Source organism: Columba livia, chromosome 16, assembly GCF_036013475.1.
Source record: "Columba livia isolate bColLiv1 breed racing homer chromosome 16, bColLiv1.pat.W.v2, whole genome shotgun sequence".
NCBI classification, from domain to species: Eukaryota; Metazoa; Chordata; class Aves; order Columbiformes; family Columbidae; genus Columba; species Columba livia.
In genome coordinates, this window is record NC_088617.1 from 14,166,295 (window position 1) to 14,181,838 (window position 15,544).

General features: G+C 42.9%; 1 protein-coding gene across 8 annotated transcripts in view; it reads left to right on the top strand.

Annotated features, from left to right (window-relative positions):
- The window catches only part of RBM39 (RNA binding motif protein 39), a 29,997-nt gene extending 14,981 nt beyond the window's left edge, over positions 1-15,016 (top strand). For 6 of the 8 annotated variants that reach the window (XM_065032667.1, XM_065032665.1, XM_065032663.1 and 3 more), the window contains 11 exons: positions 300-417; positions 1,025-1,177; positions 1,719-1,856; positions 3,364-3,429; positions 4,286-4,490; positions 4,687-4,764; positions 10,027-10,059; positions 10,950-11,025; positions 11,145-11,250; positions 13,847-13,925; positions 14,022-15,016. In XM_065032667.1, the coding sequence (XP_064888739.1) occupies positions 355-417; positions 1,025-1,177; positions 1,719-1,856; positions 3,364-3,429; positions 4,286-4,490; positions 4,687-4,764; positions 10,027-10,059; positions 10,950-11,025; positions 11,145-11,250; positions 13,847-13,925; positions 14,022-14,122 (1,098 nt within the window). In that variant the 5' untranslated portion in view covers positions 300-354 and the 3' untranslated portion in view covers positions 14,123-15,016. Of the gene's footprint in view, positions 1-299; positions 418-1,024; positions 1,178-1,718; positions 1,857-3,363; positions 3,430-4,285; positions 4,491-4,686; positions 4,765-6,378; positions 6,560-10,026; positions 10,060-10,949; positions 11,026-11,144; positions 11,252-13,846; positions 13,926-14,021 lie in introns of those variants that run through there. The other 2 variants (XR_010466671.1, XR_010466670.1) reach the window with 2 other exon arrangements.
- The last annotated feature ends 528 nt before the right edge of the window (positions 15,017-15,544 follow it).

Here is a 15,544-nt window from a genome sequence, read left to right on the forward strand (position 1 = left end):
ACTGCTGCCTGTTCTGGGTAGTAGTAAAATGGCACCTCTGTTTAGTTGAGGCTTCCTTACTTAAAATTCATTTTTCCAGTCATATTTAATGCTTACAGTTGAAACAGGATGTTCAGTCATGTTAAAGAGTAAATATAATAATATTAGGCATTCCCTTCATTTCTTGACCTTGCCGTTTTTAATATGGCAGGTGTTTTTTTCCCCATCGAACTTTAAAGATTATCTCAAGTTTCATGCGTGGTCCAGAGCTGAGTTGTCTTAAGTGAGATCATTTTTTAACTGACCTTTCCTCTTTCCAGAGAACCTATTGATAATCTTACCCCTGAAGAGAGGGATGCTCGCACAGTATTCTGCATGCAGTTGGCTGCAAGAATTCGACCAAGAGACCTGGAAGAGTTTTTCTCTACAGTAGGGAAGGTAATTAACAGGGAGGTTAAAAGAACTCTGAATATTTCCTCAAGCTGTCATAGTACAGGATTGATGTTGTGTGGAACTGTAAGCAAATGGCTTTCTGGAGCTTCCTGTCCAGGTGAAAGGGGAGGAACAATGACCAACTAATTCTTGAAGGCTTTGAGTGTGAAAATGTAATTTGTTAGGAGTTCGTTGTTCAGCATGTGACGTGATACGAAACGTGGCAATGCTGTTCTGATTCAAACAATGTCATATTTCAGAAGTTTGTCTTTTGCAGATAGGTCTACCATTTTTAGTGTAATTTAAAAACTAATTTAACTTTTAATTTTGAAGAACTTGATTTGTTCTGTCAGCTGTAAGGTTCTGCCGTAAAGCATTACGCTGATGCAAGTATTCTATTGCCCCTGCTCCCGTAGCCATGACATTTGCCTTGGAATGGCAGCTTTCGATGCTCGCTCTCCTCGGGCATGTGCTTTATGCTACTACAGACTGGCAGCACAACTAGGAAGCCATTGGCATGGCAAATGTTGTCTCTTTATTAATACTTGTCTGAGAAATGGACTGCATTAGTGTTTTTTCCTTTCTCTCTAACATTTCTGTACTTGCCTTTCAGGTTCGTGATGTGCGAATGATTTCGGACAGGAATTCCAGGCGATCAAAGGGAATTGCTTATGTCGAGTTTGTTGATGTGAGTTCAGTGCCTCTGGCAATAGGACTGACCGGGCAGAGAGTCCTGGGTGTACCCATCATAGTACAAGCGTCACAGGTGAGGAGCTGGAAACCTCGTTTTTATTTGTGTTGAGCAGCGCCTCTTTTCTCTTGCTGGGAAACTCACGGTTTGAAAATTTGCTGACTGTTGAACATTTGGAAAACCTTAACAAGCATGATTATTTAAGCTAATTATAAGTGGACCTTTAGTTTCTCATAGTTGACAGGCAAAGCAATTCGAAGTGATATAAATACATTTTGAAAATAGTAATAATTGAACTGTAATAGTGTTACAGAATCGTATTATATCTTATGTATGCTTTCCAGCGTATATAAAAGGTAGAATGTTAATTTACTAGATAAAAGCCAGAATTCTGCATGCACTTGTTCAATTGAAAGGCATTTGGAAGCTGTGTCTGTACTTTGCCACGGTCTTGGGTTTTGTAGATCTACAGTCTGATGGATGGTGTGCAGCTTATAAACAAGCTTGTGGTTTTTGGTGATGTGCTAGTTTTAATCTGCTAGATGCACTCTGCTTATGTTAGGCTTTTTAATTAAATTCTTACAAAAAGTGAGCTTTTCTTTTTTCCTTTTCTTAGGCAGAGAAAAACAGAGCAGCAGCAATGGCAAACAACCTGCAGAAGGGCAGTGCTGGCCCTATGAGGCTCTATGTGGGATCATTACACTTCAACATCACTGAAGATATGCTTCGAGGAATTTTTGAGCCGTTTGGCCGGGTAAATTATAATTTGGCATATTATGTAATGCTAGTTTATCTGAAAAACCTAGATTAGTTGTAGAGCACTCACAGCTTCTGGAAATAATTCAGCTGCACACCTGCAAAACATTTGGGGTTTTTTCTTGCTCTTCTGTGCCTGCACATCCACAAGGCTTTAGATACGTAGTTAGTGTTGGAGAACAAATAACCTTGATTTGTGGTGTGATCCAGTGATTTTTGAATGGCAGGTCTTATGAAGGAAAGCGGAGAGTTCAGTGAGTACCTAAAATTACAAAACAAAACCAAAACCCCAACAAAAACTCCCTGCCTTATATCCTGCTGCAGTTTGTCGGTATCTTCCCCCCAGCATGTGATTGGGGGCCCTGTTTCACCGGTTAAAGCGCAGCATCAGGTCTGGGTTCTGCTCACTGTGAATTTAATAGTTTCATGTAGTTTCATCTGTTTCTGGGGAGTTTTGCTCATTAGCTCGTGCTGCCACTGTGAACCAGTGGTGTGTCCTGTTCAGCTCCCACACAGGCCCCTTTTCACTCCTGACCGCTGGGCTCCAGTTTGCAGCATGGTTGTGTGTTTTGTAGACAGTTCTGGAAGCAAGCAGATCATATCTGGAGTTTCCAGTGGAGTCATCGTCAGTGTTAGCCCTGCTCTGCTAACTGAGGTCTCATGGGTATATCATTAATGGGTAGGGAAAAAGTAATATACTCCATGTGCAAAAGTTCATTGCTGTTTTTTCATACATGGATATCAATCCTGCCTCATACATACTGTAACAGGACTTTTTGGATGCTTTATTCATATTCAGCATGTGTAGTCCTTTAATTCTGTTGCGCAAGAGCCTGGAAAATTGTAGCAATTGATTACATTTTAATCCACTTGGCTGCTCTTGTTTTGTTTGCACTCAAGGTCTGGCAGTAGGATTAGCATAGTTTAGGAGGCTTACGTGTAGGGCTGCGAAGGTTTTTCCTGATCCCATGTACTTCAGTCTTAAACTCAGCTTTTCCTCTTCTGTTTTGCTGTTTCTTCCCCACACTATTTTATGGCTCAGGGATGACTTACTAATAGGTTTTAAATTCAGTAACTGTAAACTTGTAGGATTTCCCATATGCCAATAATTGTTTAAAATACGCATGTTTTTCTTACAGCCCGTGGTCAAAGTCACGCAGTCTGTGTTTCTTACCTTGTAAAATGGAGTTTCTCAGTGTATGAGATGCCATGACTCATGTTTGTTAGAATTTGATAATGTCTGCTGGAATGTCGAATCAGGACCAAGGCTCTGTCTGTAGCTGGACTCAAATTGTACATCACCTCTATGCTTACCTGCTTGTGTTTTAGTATCAAAGTACCTGTCCCGCTGCCTGTACGCTAATCTTGGCTTGAGGAAGGAATAAGGAACTGCTTAAAAAAAAAGGTTTCACATGTATGTTAGGCAGGGCTGTATTCAGATTTTGTTTTGATATATATTTTGTTCTAAAATGACAGATAATAAATAGGTTTATTCTTATTTTTAGATTGAAAGCATTCAGCTGATGATGGATAGTGAAACTGGACGCTCCAAAGGATACGGATTTATTACGGTATGGCTAGAATTGCTGGACTTGTTAGCTTCTGAGTGTAACCTTCCTGTGTAGTAGCATAGCTTACTTAGCAGTCTCTGTTCAGTCTCGTCTCGGAAATGTCATGTTGCAGGACGTGCAACAATGGCCTTGTTTGCTGTGTCTGAGTTCTCTGGGTGCTGTGGTTGAACAGTGCTCATGTTTAGAATGGAAGCACCTGGGAAACCTGTGCTCTGTTCTGCAGGCAAAGATTCTGGTGAGGACTGGCATTGCCACAGTGCTCTGGACATGGTTGAATTGCTAGGGGAAATACAGTTTTAGAGGCTAAAACATCTTTCCTCTTTACCTTCAGATGCATAGTTTTGTGAACTTGGGTTTCTTGACTGGCTGGCCAGTTTGTCACAGAAAAAAGGTCTTAGCTGGGACCTCTGGCACTTGGAGACAAATGAGGCTGGACTAACTATATAGCTAATATTTGATGATGTTAACACTGAAAAAGTATTTCTATATATATTTAATTTGATATTAGGCAACATAAAGCAGAACATCTGTTAGGAGTAGCCAGTACATACGTGGTAGTTACAAAGTTACAAAGGAAGTGACTGTTGTTCTTGGAAAGTGTTGAAAGACAAACGCAGCTATGACTTCTGTTGATTGCAGTAGCTACATATTCTAGCTTAATAATATATATTTAAATATATTCTTATCTAAATATGAGAAAGTAAATCTCTAAACTTGTGTGTGTTCAGTTTAAAAGCTTGTAGCTATTGTTATCTTAAATTTCATGTTACTTGTGTGTACAGGCTATTATGTATGGTAGAAGTGTTGCTGAATCCTGCAGGCAGTGTTAGTGAATTGACGTTTTTCCTATCTACAGTTCTCAGACTCTGAGTGTGCCAAAAAGGCCTTGGAACAACTGAATGGATTTGAGCTGGCTGGTAGGCCCATGAAAGTTGGGCATGTAACTGAGCGCACTGATGCTTCCAGTGCTAGTTCCTTTTTGGACAGTGATGAGTTGGAACGGACTGGAATTGACTTGGGAACAACTGGTCGCCTTCAGTTGATGGCAAGACTTGCAGAAGGTATGTGCAATGATTAATAGGAAATATGCGAAAATACAAAAGTTCCAGAATTTGAATTAAAACACCCCACTGAATATTAGGCAAAATTAATGGAATGGTATTTTTAAGCTTTTAAGAGCAGTAAGATCTCTGATGCTTCTGTTACTGCATCCCTGAGTGAACAAGTGCTTACTACTACGTATATATTCCGTTCTAGGTACTGGTTTGCAGATTCCCCCGGCTGCACAGCAGGCTCTGCAGATGAGTGGATCTTTGGCATTTGGAGCTGTGGCAGGTAAGGAATGATGACCTATTTATTTTCCAAAAATACTTCATGCTTTAGATTTTTGAGACAAGAGGTACTTAACTACATTTTGTGATCTTTTAAAATGAAAATATAGGTATTACGACATGTTTTACAAACTGTAAAACTTTGCAAATCCATGAGCAAATACACGGTGACAGTAAATGACCACTTTGATGGCCATGATTCACATTGCATTATTTTTGGCAAATAAGTTGCGGTTCACTTAATCCATCCCAAGCCTCCATCTCTATCATTACTGTTCCCTGTACTAATGGGGACTTTTATGTTGTACTGCGGTGTAAATGTTCACTGATAAAAATGGCAGGCTCATAATTGGAAGGGGATTGACCCTTCTGAAAAAACAGAGGTGTACCAGGAACAAGAAGGTTATTAGGACTTTCTGGGGGACACAACTAAGACTACAGCAGCGTTAGGTTTATTCAGTGTGTGTCCTGGTGAGGAAGGACACTGTACGTCAGGGGCTTTGTGTGCTGCTGGAAATTGGCTGTGGTTTGTGTGTTCTGCGTGTGGGTGTGTTGCAAGAGTTACTGACACTTTATTTTGTTGTGAGAGGGAGTGAGGCTGAGGATATTGCTGGCTGCCACTAGTTCACAGCTGGCCTAAGCAACAAACTGTGTCAGAACAAGAGCAACAAGTAACCTCCCGCAGAAGATGAGGAATTTATGGAGTGGAATTTCTTCTTTGTTATTTTTTATTAATACTGTCTTAGCAGTAGAAAAGACTTGAATGTCACAAATAACTAGATGCTGGTATGTGTGAGAAGCGTCAGGAAATCAAGAAAGAATAGGTGGCATTGTTTTTGTCTTCCAGCAGTTTGTGACAGAAGTGATTCAGACTTACGATACACCTGAATCACGCTGCTGAAGTTCAGCTGCAGTTTTGGGAAGAGCACACGTGTGAAACTGTAGATAGTTGCCAAAAGAATATAACAGGGTCCTTCTAGAGATACACTCCTGGAAGGAAAAGGAGCTGGCTAGTGAGAGAAAAATGTGGGTTGAGGAATGAGATTTTCTTTCTAACTGAGAAGAAAAAGATGAAAAAGACAGTGGCAAGGAAAAAAGCATATCTAGTCCAGAAAGAGAAGGAAAGGTAAACACCACTGCGATTAGATCACCTTTAATGTACGTGATGAAGTGGTCTGCCAGTCTGCTTGGAAACAGCTGTAGTCAATGGGAAATTAGAGAAAAATTTGTAATAAACACCAATCCTTTCTTCACCCCCATATTTGAAATGAACAGGCCAAAGAAAACAAGCTCCCTAAATCAGGAACATGGCCAGAAATGTCTGATGCAGCTGACCTGTTAGGATAGCACAGAATCCGTGTGAGACAGCCTGGCTGTGGAGGAGTAAATGACAAGGCTGCATACAGGGTTTTGAAGAATGTGCATGTTGAGTAACTGTAGAGTTAAATGGTAGGAATAGCATTGTTTATTCCACTTGTATTGTGCAAAAGGAATAATGCAGGCATGTGCAACTTAAGTAAATTTGGGAAAAAGATGAAAGTTTTTACTACCATAGAGTCATGAGCTATCCCCAAAGTGAGATTTGGTTATGGATTAAAGATCTCTTTACTCTTGTTAGAGAAAATTACTACCAGGAATTATGTCATTATGGGAGACTTTAACTTCCCTGATACAGATTGGAGAAGAATTGCTAGTAATAATGGTGGGGCCCAGATATTCCTGGATGTGATATCCGACAAATTTCTTCATCAAACACTCACTGACTCATGAAGAAGGGATGCTATTTTAAACTCAATTTGGTAAGTAATGAAGATATTATGGATGAGAATAGAAATGACCATTGAGGGTTCGTGAGTTACTCAAGTTTAAATGGAAGGATAAACAAACCAGGTCTGTAACTAAGGCTTCAGATTTCAAAAGCGGTGCTTGAAGAATCAAGGCAATGAAGTCATCTGCTCTGAGCAAGTTGGGTGTTGGAACAGGCAGGATGTAAAACGTTTCTTCAGTTCCAGATTGCTAATGCCATGTTGGATCTGTATTCCACAGAAAGAAGAAACCGTCCTGTTAGAAATGGGCTCCATGCGATTAACTGCCTCAAAAGAAATAAGGAATAAGCACAGAGCCTCTGAAGAACAGGGGGAAGATAATACTGATGATAAACATATATTTTTAGTTTGGGAAATGGATAAAATGAGAATTACCAGCCAACAGTCAGTTTGAGTTAGACCTTGCAAAAGACATGAAAGCATAGATGATGATCTACCAACTCTTCAAGAGAACAAAAAGGAAGCAGGGCCGAGTTTGGATGAAAAACTACTCTAGAAATGTTTTGAAAGAATCCCCTTGCCTCAGTTTTGTAGTGGGGACACTGGTCAGGAAGTAAGAGCTGAATGTACTCAGTTCAGAGCAGAAAGAAAACTCCCATCAAATTAGGGAGGGAATGGGTACACGAAGCACGAGATGTGCAGTTCCAGCTGGCTGGTATCTGGTATTGTAGATAAATACTTTACATCTGTGACACAACATATAGCTGGGACATCTAACTCTAAATCACCTACACTTGGAGAAGAACAACATGATCTGGCCAGTTTCCAGTCCTGTTACTCTGATTTTTCTCTCCTTCAGAAGTCAATACTGAACATGGGTAAACTGGAGAATATTATTGAAGTGTAGCATACTTTTCAGAGAAACTACATTTAAAGACTAACAATCTTCAATAAAACTGGCTTTTCCCAGTCAGAAGAGCAGTAGTAGAACTAGGCTCTGAACTTTTGACTGCTGTCATTTGGAAGTTACTGAACCAGAGGAGTGGGTAGTGCAGGGAGGACAAGATGCGTGAAGAAACGGGCTCAAAGAAAGAGGGATTGTTTTCAGGGAAAGCTGGGAGGAATGGAGGCTGTTGTTGAAGCCAAAGGTCAGTGTTGGGCTGATCTTGTTTGATGATGACATTGAAAACAATGGTCAACAAGAGTAGGAGTGAGGTGAGTAAATACAGAGGTGCTGTCAGGAAGGGATTCTTGGGATGTTGTATGTTGTTCACCTGTTCAGGATTGAAACAAATTCTAGTTATGTAGCCTTTCACTTAGCAGTGAGAGAGAGCCAAGGAGGAAGAAGGTATCTAAATACTCCAGTTTATCAGTGAGTGAATGTGGACTGTCAGCGTGATGCATTTTTGAAGGTGCGGCTGTGTTCCTAGAGGTACCATGTGTGAGCATCCGAGATGCTGCCTACACATGTGTGAACGGTTCTGGTCACCCATGCTCGAGAGAAGTTGAATCAAACTAAAATAAACTAAATGATTAGTCTTATGGGAGACCTGAGAACTTAGATATTATTCCCATGGAGAAAATTCCAGCAGGAGAAAGAATTGAAGCTGAACAGTTGTAGCTGGATACTTTCTGTTCTCTAGTAAATTCTGAAACTTAAAATAACTGTGAAGCTATAGAACATTCTTGTAATGCTTTGTGGGACAGAATATTCCTTACTTTTGGGAAGGAACTATCTGTTTATGAAAAAGATGGAGATAGTGTGGTGCAACAGAGGGACAAAGAGGTTGTTATCTAGGACCTTAGGCTGCTGTTCTGTTGTAAGTAGCCACTTAGAAAACTGGGGAACACTTCTCAGGCTTTTGTTTGTTTAAAGCTGGTTGGTTGTGTTTCAGAATAAACAACTTTATTTTGTTGAAAGACACAAAATGCTTTGACAAGTAGTTCTGTATTTCTGCTTTCAATGTACTAAGCATGTATGTAGTTGTGCTAAACTTGCTACTCGTACAGATTATGTGTACAGAACATACTGAAAAAAGTTACTTTGATCTTAACTTGACAGTTGTAATAATGTTAGTTTGCATATACTGTTTAAAACTGCATGTAGGGAAGAATGAGTTGACAGTGAAGAGCGCCAGTGAATTTCTAAACTTTGAGTGAATTTAGAAGTGCAAGGAGAGGACCATTCTGCAGTCACGAGCAATGAGAAAATTCAGTTAGCTGAGGAAAGATTAGCTGGACAGGGGGTATGTTTCAGAGGTAGATAATCAACCTGCGAAACTCCTTGCTGCAAAATATTGTCAACTGGTTTGACCCTCAGCCCTGCTCAGAGTTGGAACTGGTGATGTGTGTGATTTGCCCTGTTTGGTGCAGGGGCTGTAGAGCTCACATAGTGTTCCCCACTCTGGTATTTCTCACTCTGTGTAGTTGAGGATGGAAAACACGCTCAGCACAGCTGGTTCTTGTTGTAGCTCATCCTGCAGACCTGCTCCTCCACCTCCCGTTTATCAGTGTGGTTATCAGTGTGCATTCAGCTTCCCGTGGGAGGGCACCTGGGCAAGACTGGTCTTTGGGGCTCTGGTGCTTAGAGCAGGAGAATTCACTCCTGCTGGCCCCAGGGCTGTGGAAGACGGTTTGTTGGAAAGGGAAGAAGCGTGTTGACACCTGGTCCCTTCAGGGCTGAGCTGGGGAGCTGCCGTGGGGTCCATCACTTCACTGCTCTGAACAAGGCAATGAAGGTGAAGGTCTTGCAGCTCCTTGTGCTTGTGTGAATTAAATCAGAGCATAAATTAAGAGGTTTATGCTTACATTTCTTGCGTTCTGAAGTTTTCTGTTGCATTAAAGATGTTGAGTACTGGAATCATGTACTTGGAAACAGTTAGAAAGCTTGCATTTGTTCCCATTATTTCAAATTGGGACAGCTGCATGGTATTAAACATGTAATTAGCATTTTCTTAGCAAATTAAATGCTTGGAACACTTTTAAAATGGCTTGAATTTGAAAAATACTGAAGTAACTTGTGTCGTGACATCTATGAAAAGATAACAGGTGAAATTTCACCTTATTCTACTTGAAATTAAATTTGATAACTGCTTTCAGAATGTCGCATTTGGATAATTATGTGCTGAAATGCTTCCTGTTAGTAAAAATGCCAGACTTCTAATGCCTGTGATTATTTTCTCATGGAACAAAGTACATCTTACAAAGAATTTAAGCACATCAAAGGCAAGGTGGAAACAATACGATGAATTAAAGGACATGGCCATGTCTTTGCTTTTAAGGTATTGATTCTCTTTGAAATACCTTTGTGGTCATGGAACCTCTGTCAAGTACCAAATATTAAAGCTGAGAAGGTAAAATTAGTGAAACTACTCACAACTAGAGAGGAACAGTGAGAGTGGGTTGAGGTCTTCACAAAAATACAAGCTCAGCAACCTGGCAGGTAACGATACAATAATGCTCGCAAGTGTACTAATTAACTTCTGTATATTTTTCTTTAGATTTGCAAACAAGACTATCTCAGCAGAATGAAGGTAAACTAGCATTTAATACGCCTTGTCATCAGTAGGTTTTGTTGCAGATGTCTATAAGTGAAATGCTTCTGCTGTAGAGTTTGCCAGCACCCTGAGAAATTATATATTTTATTGGTGCCTGTAGGAATTGTACTATGTATTGTTTATGGACTGAAAGCAACAATGTGTGTTCAACACCCAGCCTTTTCTTTGTAGCGTTTCCCCAGTGCTGGTAATATTTCCCAGCCATGTGATTGTCCCGGGAGATGTGTGGGTTTTGGTGTGGTTGGGTGTGGGGTTTTTTCCTGCCTTGGAGGTGGGGACCAGAGCGGTCACTTGAGAATCAGGAGGTGGGTACGACTGTCCTAGATTAGTCACCATCTCACTCTGACCGCACAGCCCGAATGTCACCTTATGTAGAGAGAAGGTGGCCGTTAATTCAGCTTAACAAACAGAAGCTTGAGCCTATAGGACAGTGCTTGTCTTTCATATGATGAGCTGCGATGATGAGCAGCAATAAATGACAAGTAATAATCCCATAGCTACTGGCAAAGTTCCATTCTAAGCTGCTGCTGGCACACAACTTGGGCAGAACGTGCAGATACCTGTGGAGATATCTGTCTGCATTTAGGTGTTCACATTGAAAATCTGCCAAGATCGATGTGCAGGGTTATCATTTCACTTCTCAGCTCCAGCTGTAGTTCATCTCTGCTGTTTTGTGGATTGATCAATTTAAAGTTTCTCTATCATAGACAGCGCCTAGTTATAAGTTGTGCTTTCCTGCCCTTGAGCTGCTGCTATTATTGCCGAATGTTGAGATGTTAAAGAATATGTAGAAGATCCTAATTGAATTTGTAGCCATGCATAGTGGGTTCTTAGATTTGTTTACTGTTTTTTTTCCATTGCAACAGTTCTGGCTGCAGCTGCTTCTGTACAACCACTAGCTACACAGTGCTTCCAGCTTTCCAACATGTTCAATCCCCAAACGTAAGTGATTTATCTTCGTTTCTGTTTGGCATTTGTTGATGACTTTAACATCTGAGAAAAGATTTTGTCTGAGTGGTAACAATTCCATCTCTGTCCTGTTCTTCCTCCACCCCCTACAGTGAAGAAGAAGCTGGCTGGGATACAGAAATTAAAGATGATGTCATTGAGGAGTGTAACAAACACGGAGGAGTTATCCACATCTATGTAGACAAAAACTCGGCTCAGGTACGACTGTTCCCAGGGACACGCTGAGCGGGTTTTAGGAGCTTTGCTGCTTTGTAGCGTATAGAGGGAGCATTACAAGTATTATTTTATTTTCTTAAGCGGACTCTAGATTTCTTGAAGTTATTTTACAGTTTTTGCAGAACGTAGGTGGTGTTCCCTCCTGTTTTGAGTCACTGTATGTAAATCCAGTGGGGGTTTGAGAGCAGTCTGCTCTTAGGGATTTACACAGCAGAAGTTGCTGTGGAAATACAACCTGAAGAGTAGTGGCCTCTTGATTTCTGATATTGGGCTTTTCCCTTAAGCTGCACATTGCCCGAAAACTGCAGTTTCCTCTGTGTCTAGAGAATACAGGCTGCAGCGGGCTTGAGATGGGTGTGTGGTCCCTGCTGGAAACGCTTGTGTTCACTGTGACGTTGCAATGGTGCCGTTGGCAGCCGCAGCGCCCGGAGTTGTAACTGGGGGAAGAGAAAAGGGGCTCCTGTGCAGAATTAACTGCAGGTTAATGCCTGTTTGAGGGGCTCAGCCTGCGGGGTAAAAAGGCAAACACGTTCTTCTGTGTTCACTTCTATACATGCTGCAAACTGGTTATCTCTTCCCCTGTGTTTCAGCTCTAAGAACATCAACTCTGGAAGGTGTATAGAGAGGTTTGGCCTTCTTGAACCCCCTTTATGTAGAAATGTCAGCCCAAACTGAAGTACTGTTTTCAAGTGCTCTTGTAGTCAGATTGATTTCTAACCATCAGACTCCGGAAGCAGCGTGGTGCTGTGTTCGAGGCTGACATCTCGCTGCTGTCCCTGCCGGTGTTGCTGAGCTGGGACTGTCCTGCCCTTGGCACTTGCAAACCTTTGTTGTCCTTGGGCTGCCTCTACGCAAGACTTGTCACCCGAAACCCTTTGATGTGCGTTACTGAGATGTTGAATTAGAGCTGAGCTGCAGTCTGGCACACAAAACAACGGACAGTCTCTGCTGGCATTTGGTAACCCTCATCATCACTGCTATGGACTGCTGGGCTGATGGGAGGTGGAAACCTTTCCCAGAGTAAATCCTGTTACAGTCTCAGAGAAAACAACGTGTCCAACAGATGGGGAGAGCAACAAAAAACCAACACACAACCCCCACAAAGCAACAGCCCTCAACTTACCCCCCATAGTGTCTGAGCACATACTGCTGCAGGTCTGGTTCACATTAGCAAGTAGATTTAAAATTAAAAAACTGTAGCTACTGTATCATGAATTAGCAGTTCGTCAGATGAAATCCATTTTGTTACAGTAGCGACCCTGATACAAAATAACCACTGATATTTTAAAATACTTTGTTTGAACCGCAGTTTCCACAGTGCTATTCTGTTCTCCTGGCTTAGATTCTGGTCACCTTGTCCTTTAAGAGTTTTCATTTGGTGGGTTTAGGGCTCTTTCCAGGCTGAGGGCTGTCAGTAACCAGCCCCCAAGCCGTGATTTGGGGGCAAGAGGATCGCAGCCCCCACTGAACGTGTGGTCCTGTGCACCGCCCCAATCTACAGCGCGGTGTGCGCAGGAAGACTAAAGCTGTGTGCTGCTGCATCTCACTTGGAGGCTCCACCAGCCGGGATCCCTGTGCCGGGGGAGGCTGGGGCCAGAGCTGTGTGGCTGGGAGCCCCTGATCTCAGGGTCCCCCTCCAAAGGAGTGATTGTGTCACGGGAGGAACAGTACAGGCTGGCAAGGGCTGCTGAAGGGAAGGCTGGACTCTGTTTCTCCTGTCCTGTAACATCTGGTTCAGCTAGGATCTCTATCTGGTTCAAGTAATGCTCTGTTTTTAAGTAAGAAGCCAGCAAAATGCAATGTGGGCGTCTGTATGTCTGGCAGTTGTTGAATGTGAACATTGCAGTGCTCTGGATTAGACTGCTGTAGTGCTTAATGTGTGGATGGGAAGCTTTAGGTATCTCTGGAGGAATTAAAAGATCAGTCTGTCATTTACGTTAGAAATCATCTGAGGCTCTTCCTGCCCTGCTCTGACGGGCTTTTCCCCATTGTCTCAGTCCCTGTTCAGCTACAGACAGATGCTGAAGTTCATTTATGAGGAATTTTAGTGTCTCAGGCCTCGGTGAGGTGCTGGCCACCTTTCCTGCCCCGGGGAATGGGGCGCTTAACCCCTTCATGTACCAGCCTGGACTGCGGATCTCGTGACGCTTTTGTGGCTGAAGTTGGTGGCTTGCAGAACTCGATGGGCGGCTGGGAGCTGAGGCGGCCAAGCTCCTGCTTTGCTGTTTCACATGAGATTTGTAGTCAGGAACCATTCGATACTCTCTTTGAAGGCTTATTGTGAGCGATCGTTTCAGGTCAGGCTCACATTTGGGCTGTTTTGCAGAATCCTATTTAGAGAAGTTTTGTGCTGAGGTGACTGGTTGTGCGTGGCAATGCGTGTCAGTCAGACACTGCCCACTGCTCCGCTTCCCGGTGCTCCTTCTGCATTATCGGCTGACAGCAGTAGGAGCATCGCGGGCAGGTGTGCGCGTCCCGGCCGAGCCAGGGACCCCGGCCGAGCCAGGGCCGCGTCCTGAGCGCGGAGCCGGGCAGGTTTCCCGGTCGTCTGATGGGCTGTATCGCTTCTGTGTTCCAGGGCAACGTGTACGTCAAATGTCCTTCGATCGCCGCTGCCATCGCAGCTGTGAACGCGTTGCATGGGAGGTGGTTTGCAGGTGAGTGGGTGACCCGTACAGACTGACGTTTCTTCGTGAGTTACAGAAATACCAAATACTGATGATTATTCTTTCCCCTTTAATTGTTCTGCTCAGGTAAAATGATTACGGCAGCCTACGTACCTCTTCCCACGTACCACAGCCTCTTCCCGGACTCCATGACTGCAACCCAGCTACTGGTTCCTGTCCGACGATGAAGATGGATTTAGTCAGTTTTGTACATAGTTATTTTTTGGAGGAAGATTGAGTTATCTTTTATTTAGATAAAACTAAAGGAAAGGATTTAATGTCATTTTGTGTACACTTCCTGCTACGTTTAAAATAAAATGAAGTAAGCAGAAATGCAGTGTGTTCATTCTCCCTAACTAGCATTTCCACTGTATACAAAGCTGTTGACTTCTTGTTCTGCCTTGTAATTCTTGTACATTTACTAAGGTGATCTGTAGGAACTGAGAAGTAGCTCATAGAAAACAAGTTCTCTGTAAAAGGCAGATGGGACATAATGACATTTTTAATGTTTCACAAGCCTTTCTTTTAATGCAGCAATTACATTTTACATTTCACTAAATGTAGGCGATCTGCTAAAGGTTGATATCGGAGATAGACGTTATGAAGGGACATATTTAGTGTTTTGTATAAATGGAACATTCAAAAGGCTACTGAAAGCTGACCAGACGGCCCCTCAGCTTGCGTTGTGCTGAATATTTGGTAAGAATAGAAGGATTGAAGGGTTTTATTTCTTGATGGTAACTTTTGATTAATGTATCTGTAAAAGTTTCTTTGTAAATACTGTGTGAGGTGTGTCTAAGTTTCCAAACAAAACCATCTCTGCATTTCCAGACAGGTTCTGTATACGCAGCGTGGCGCAGGTGAAGGATTTCAGCCGAGTCTGAGAAGCAGTAGGAAATACAGAAACATGTTTTGTTCTGGTTGCATATAATCTTTGCTCTTTTTAAGCTCTGTGAGCTCTGAAATATATTTTTGGGTTACTTCAGTGTGTTTGACAAGACAGCTTGATATTTCTATCAAAGACTTTCATATTGCAACAATCTTTGTAAGAACCACTCAAAATAAAATTCTCTTAAAAAGGCCTTTCCTGAAGCTTTCTTCCTCCGCTCTCCCGGTGTGACTTAGGCAGTGCGGAGGTGACAGGTGCTTTGCAGCCGTGGGTGTTGGGGACACGGCTGGTTCCTGCTGCTCTGAACCCGCAGAGATCACGGCAAAGCGGGAGCATGGAGGAGGAATTGATGTTGGCTTTTAGCCTGGTTTCCACAGGGAATCCTGCCCCCCGATCGCCCCTTACTGCCCCTTTCCCACCGCCCTGTTTGTGACCGCTGGCTGGCTGGGCGGTGCAGAGCGTGCCTGGGCTGGCTGCCCCTGTTTGGGGCTGCAGTTTGGGGTGGCCGTGCTGTTTGGGGTGTTCAGCCAGGGCAGGAAAGGGCGCTGGGCAGCGGGAGCTGCTGCAAGGGGAACGTGCAGAGGGGCTGAGGCTGTGGTACGTGGTGCTGTGTGATGTGACACTGCTGAAGCCAGCGGAGCTGCTCTGCTGTTGACTGTTAATGCACTGGTGGCAGTTGGAGTGACACGAGCTGTAGCTGCTCAGCTCAGTTGTTGGCGGA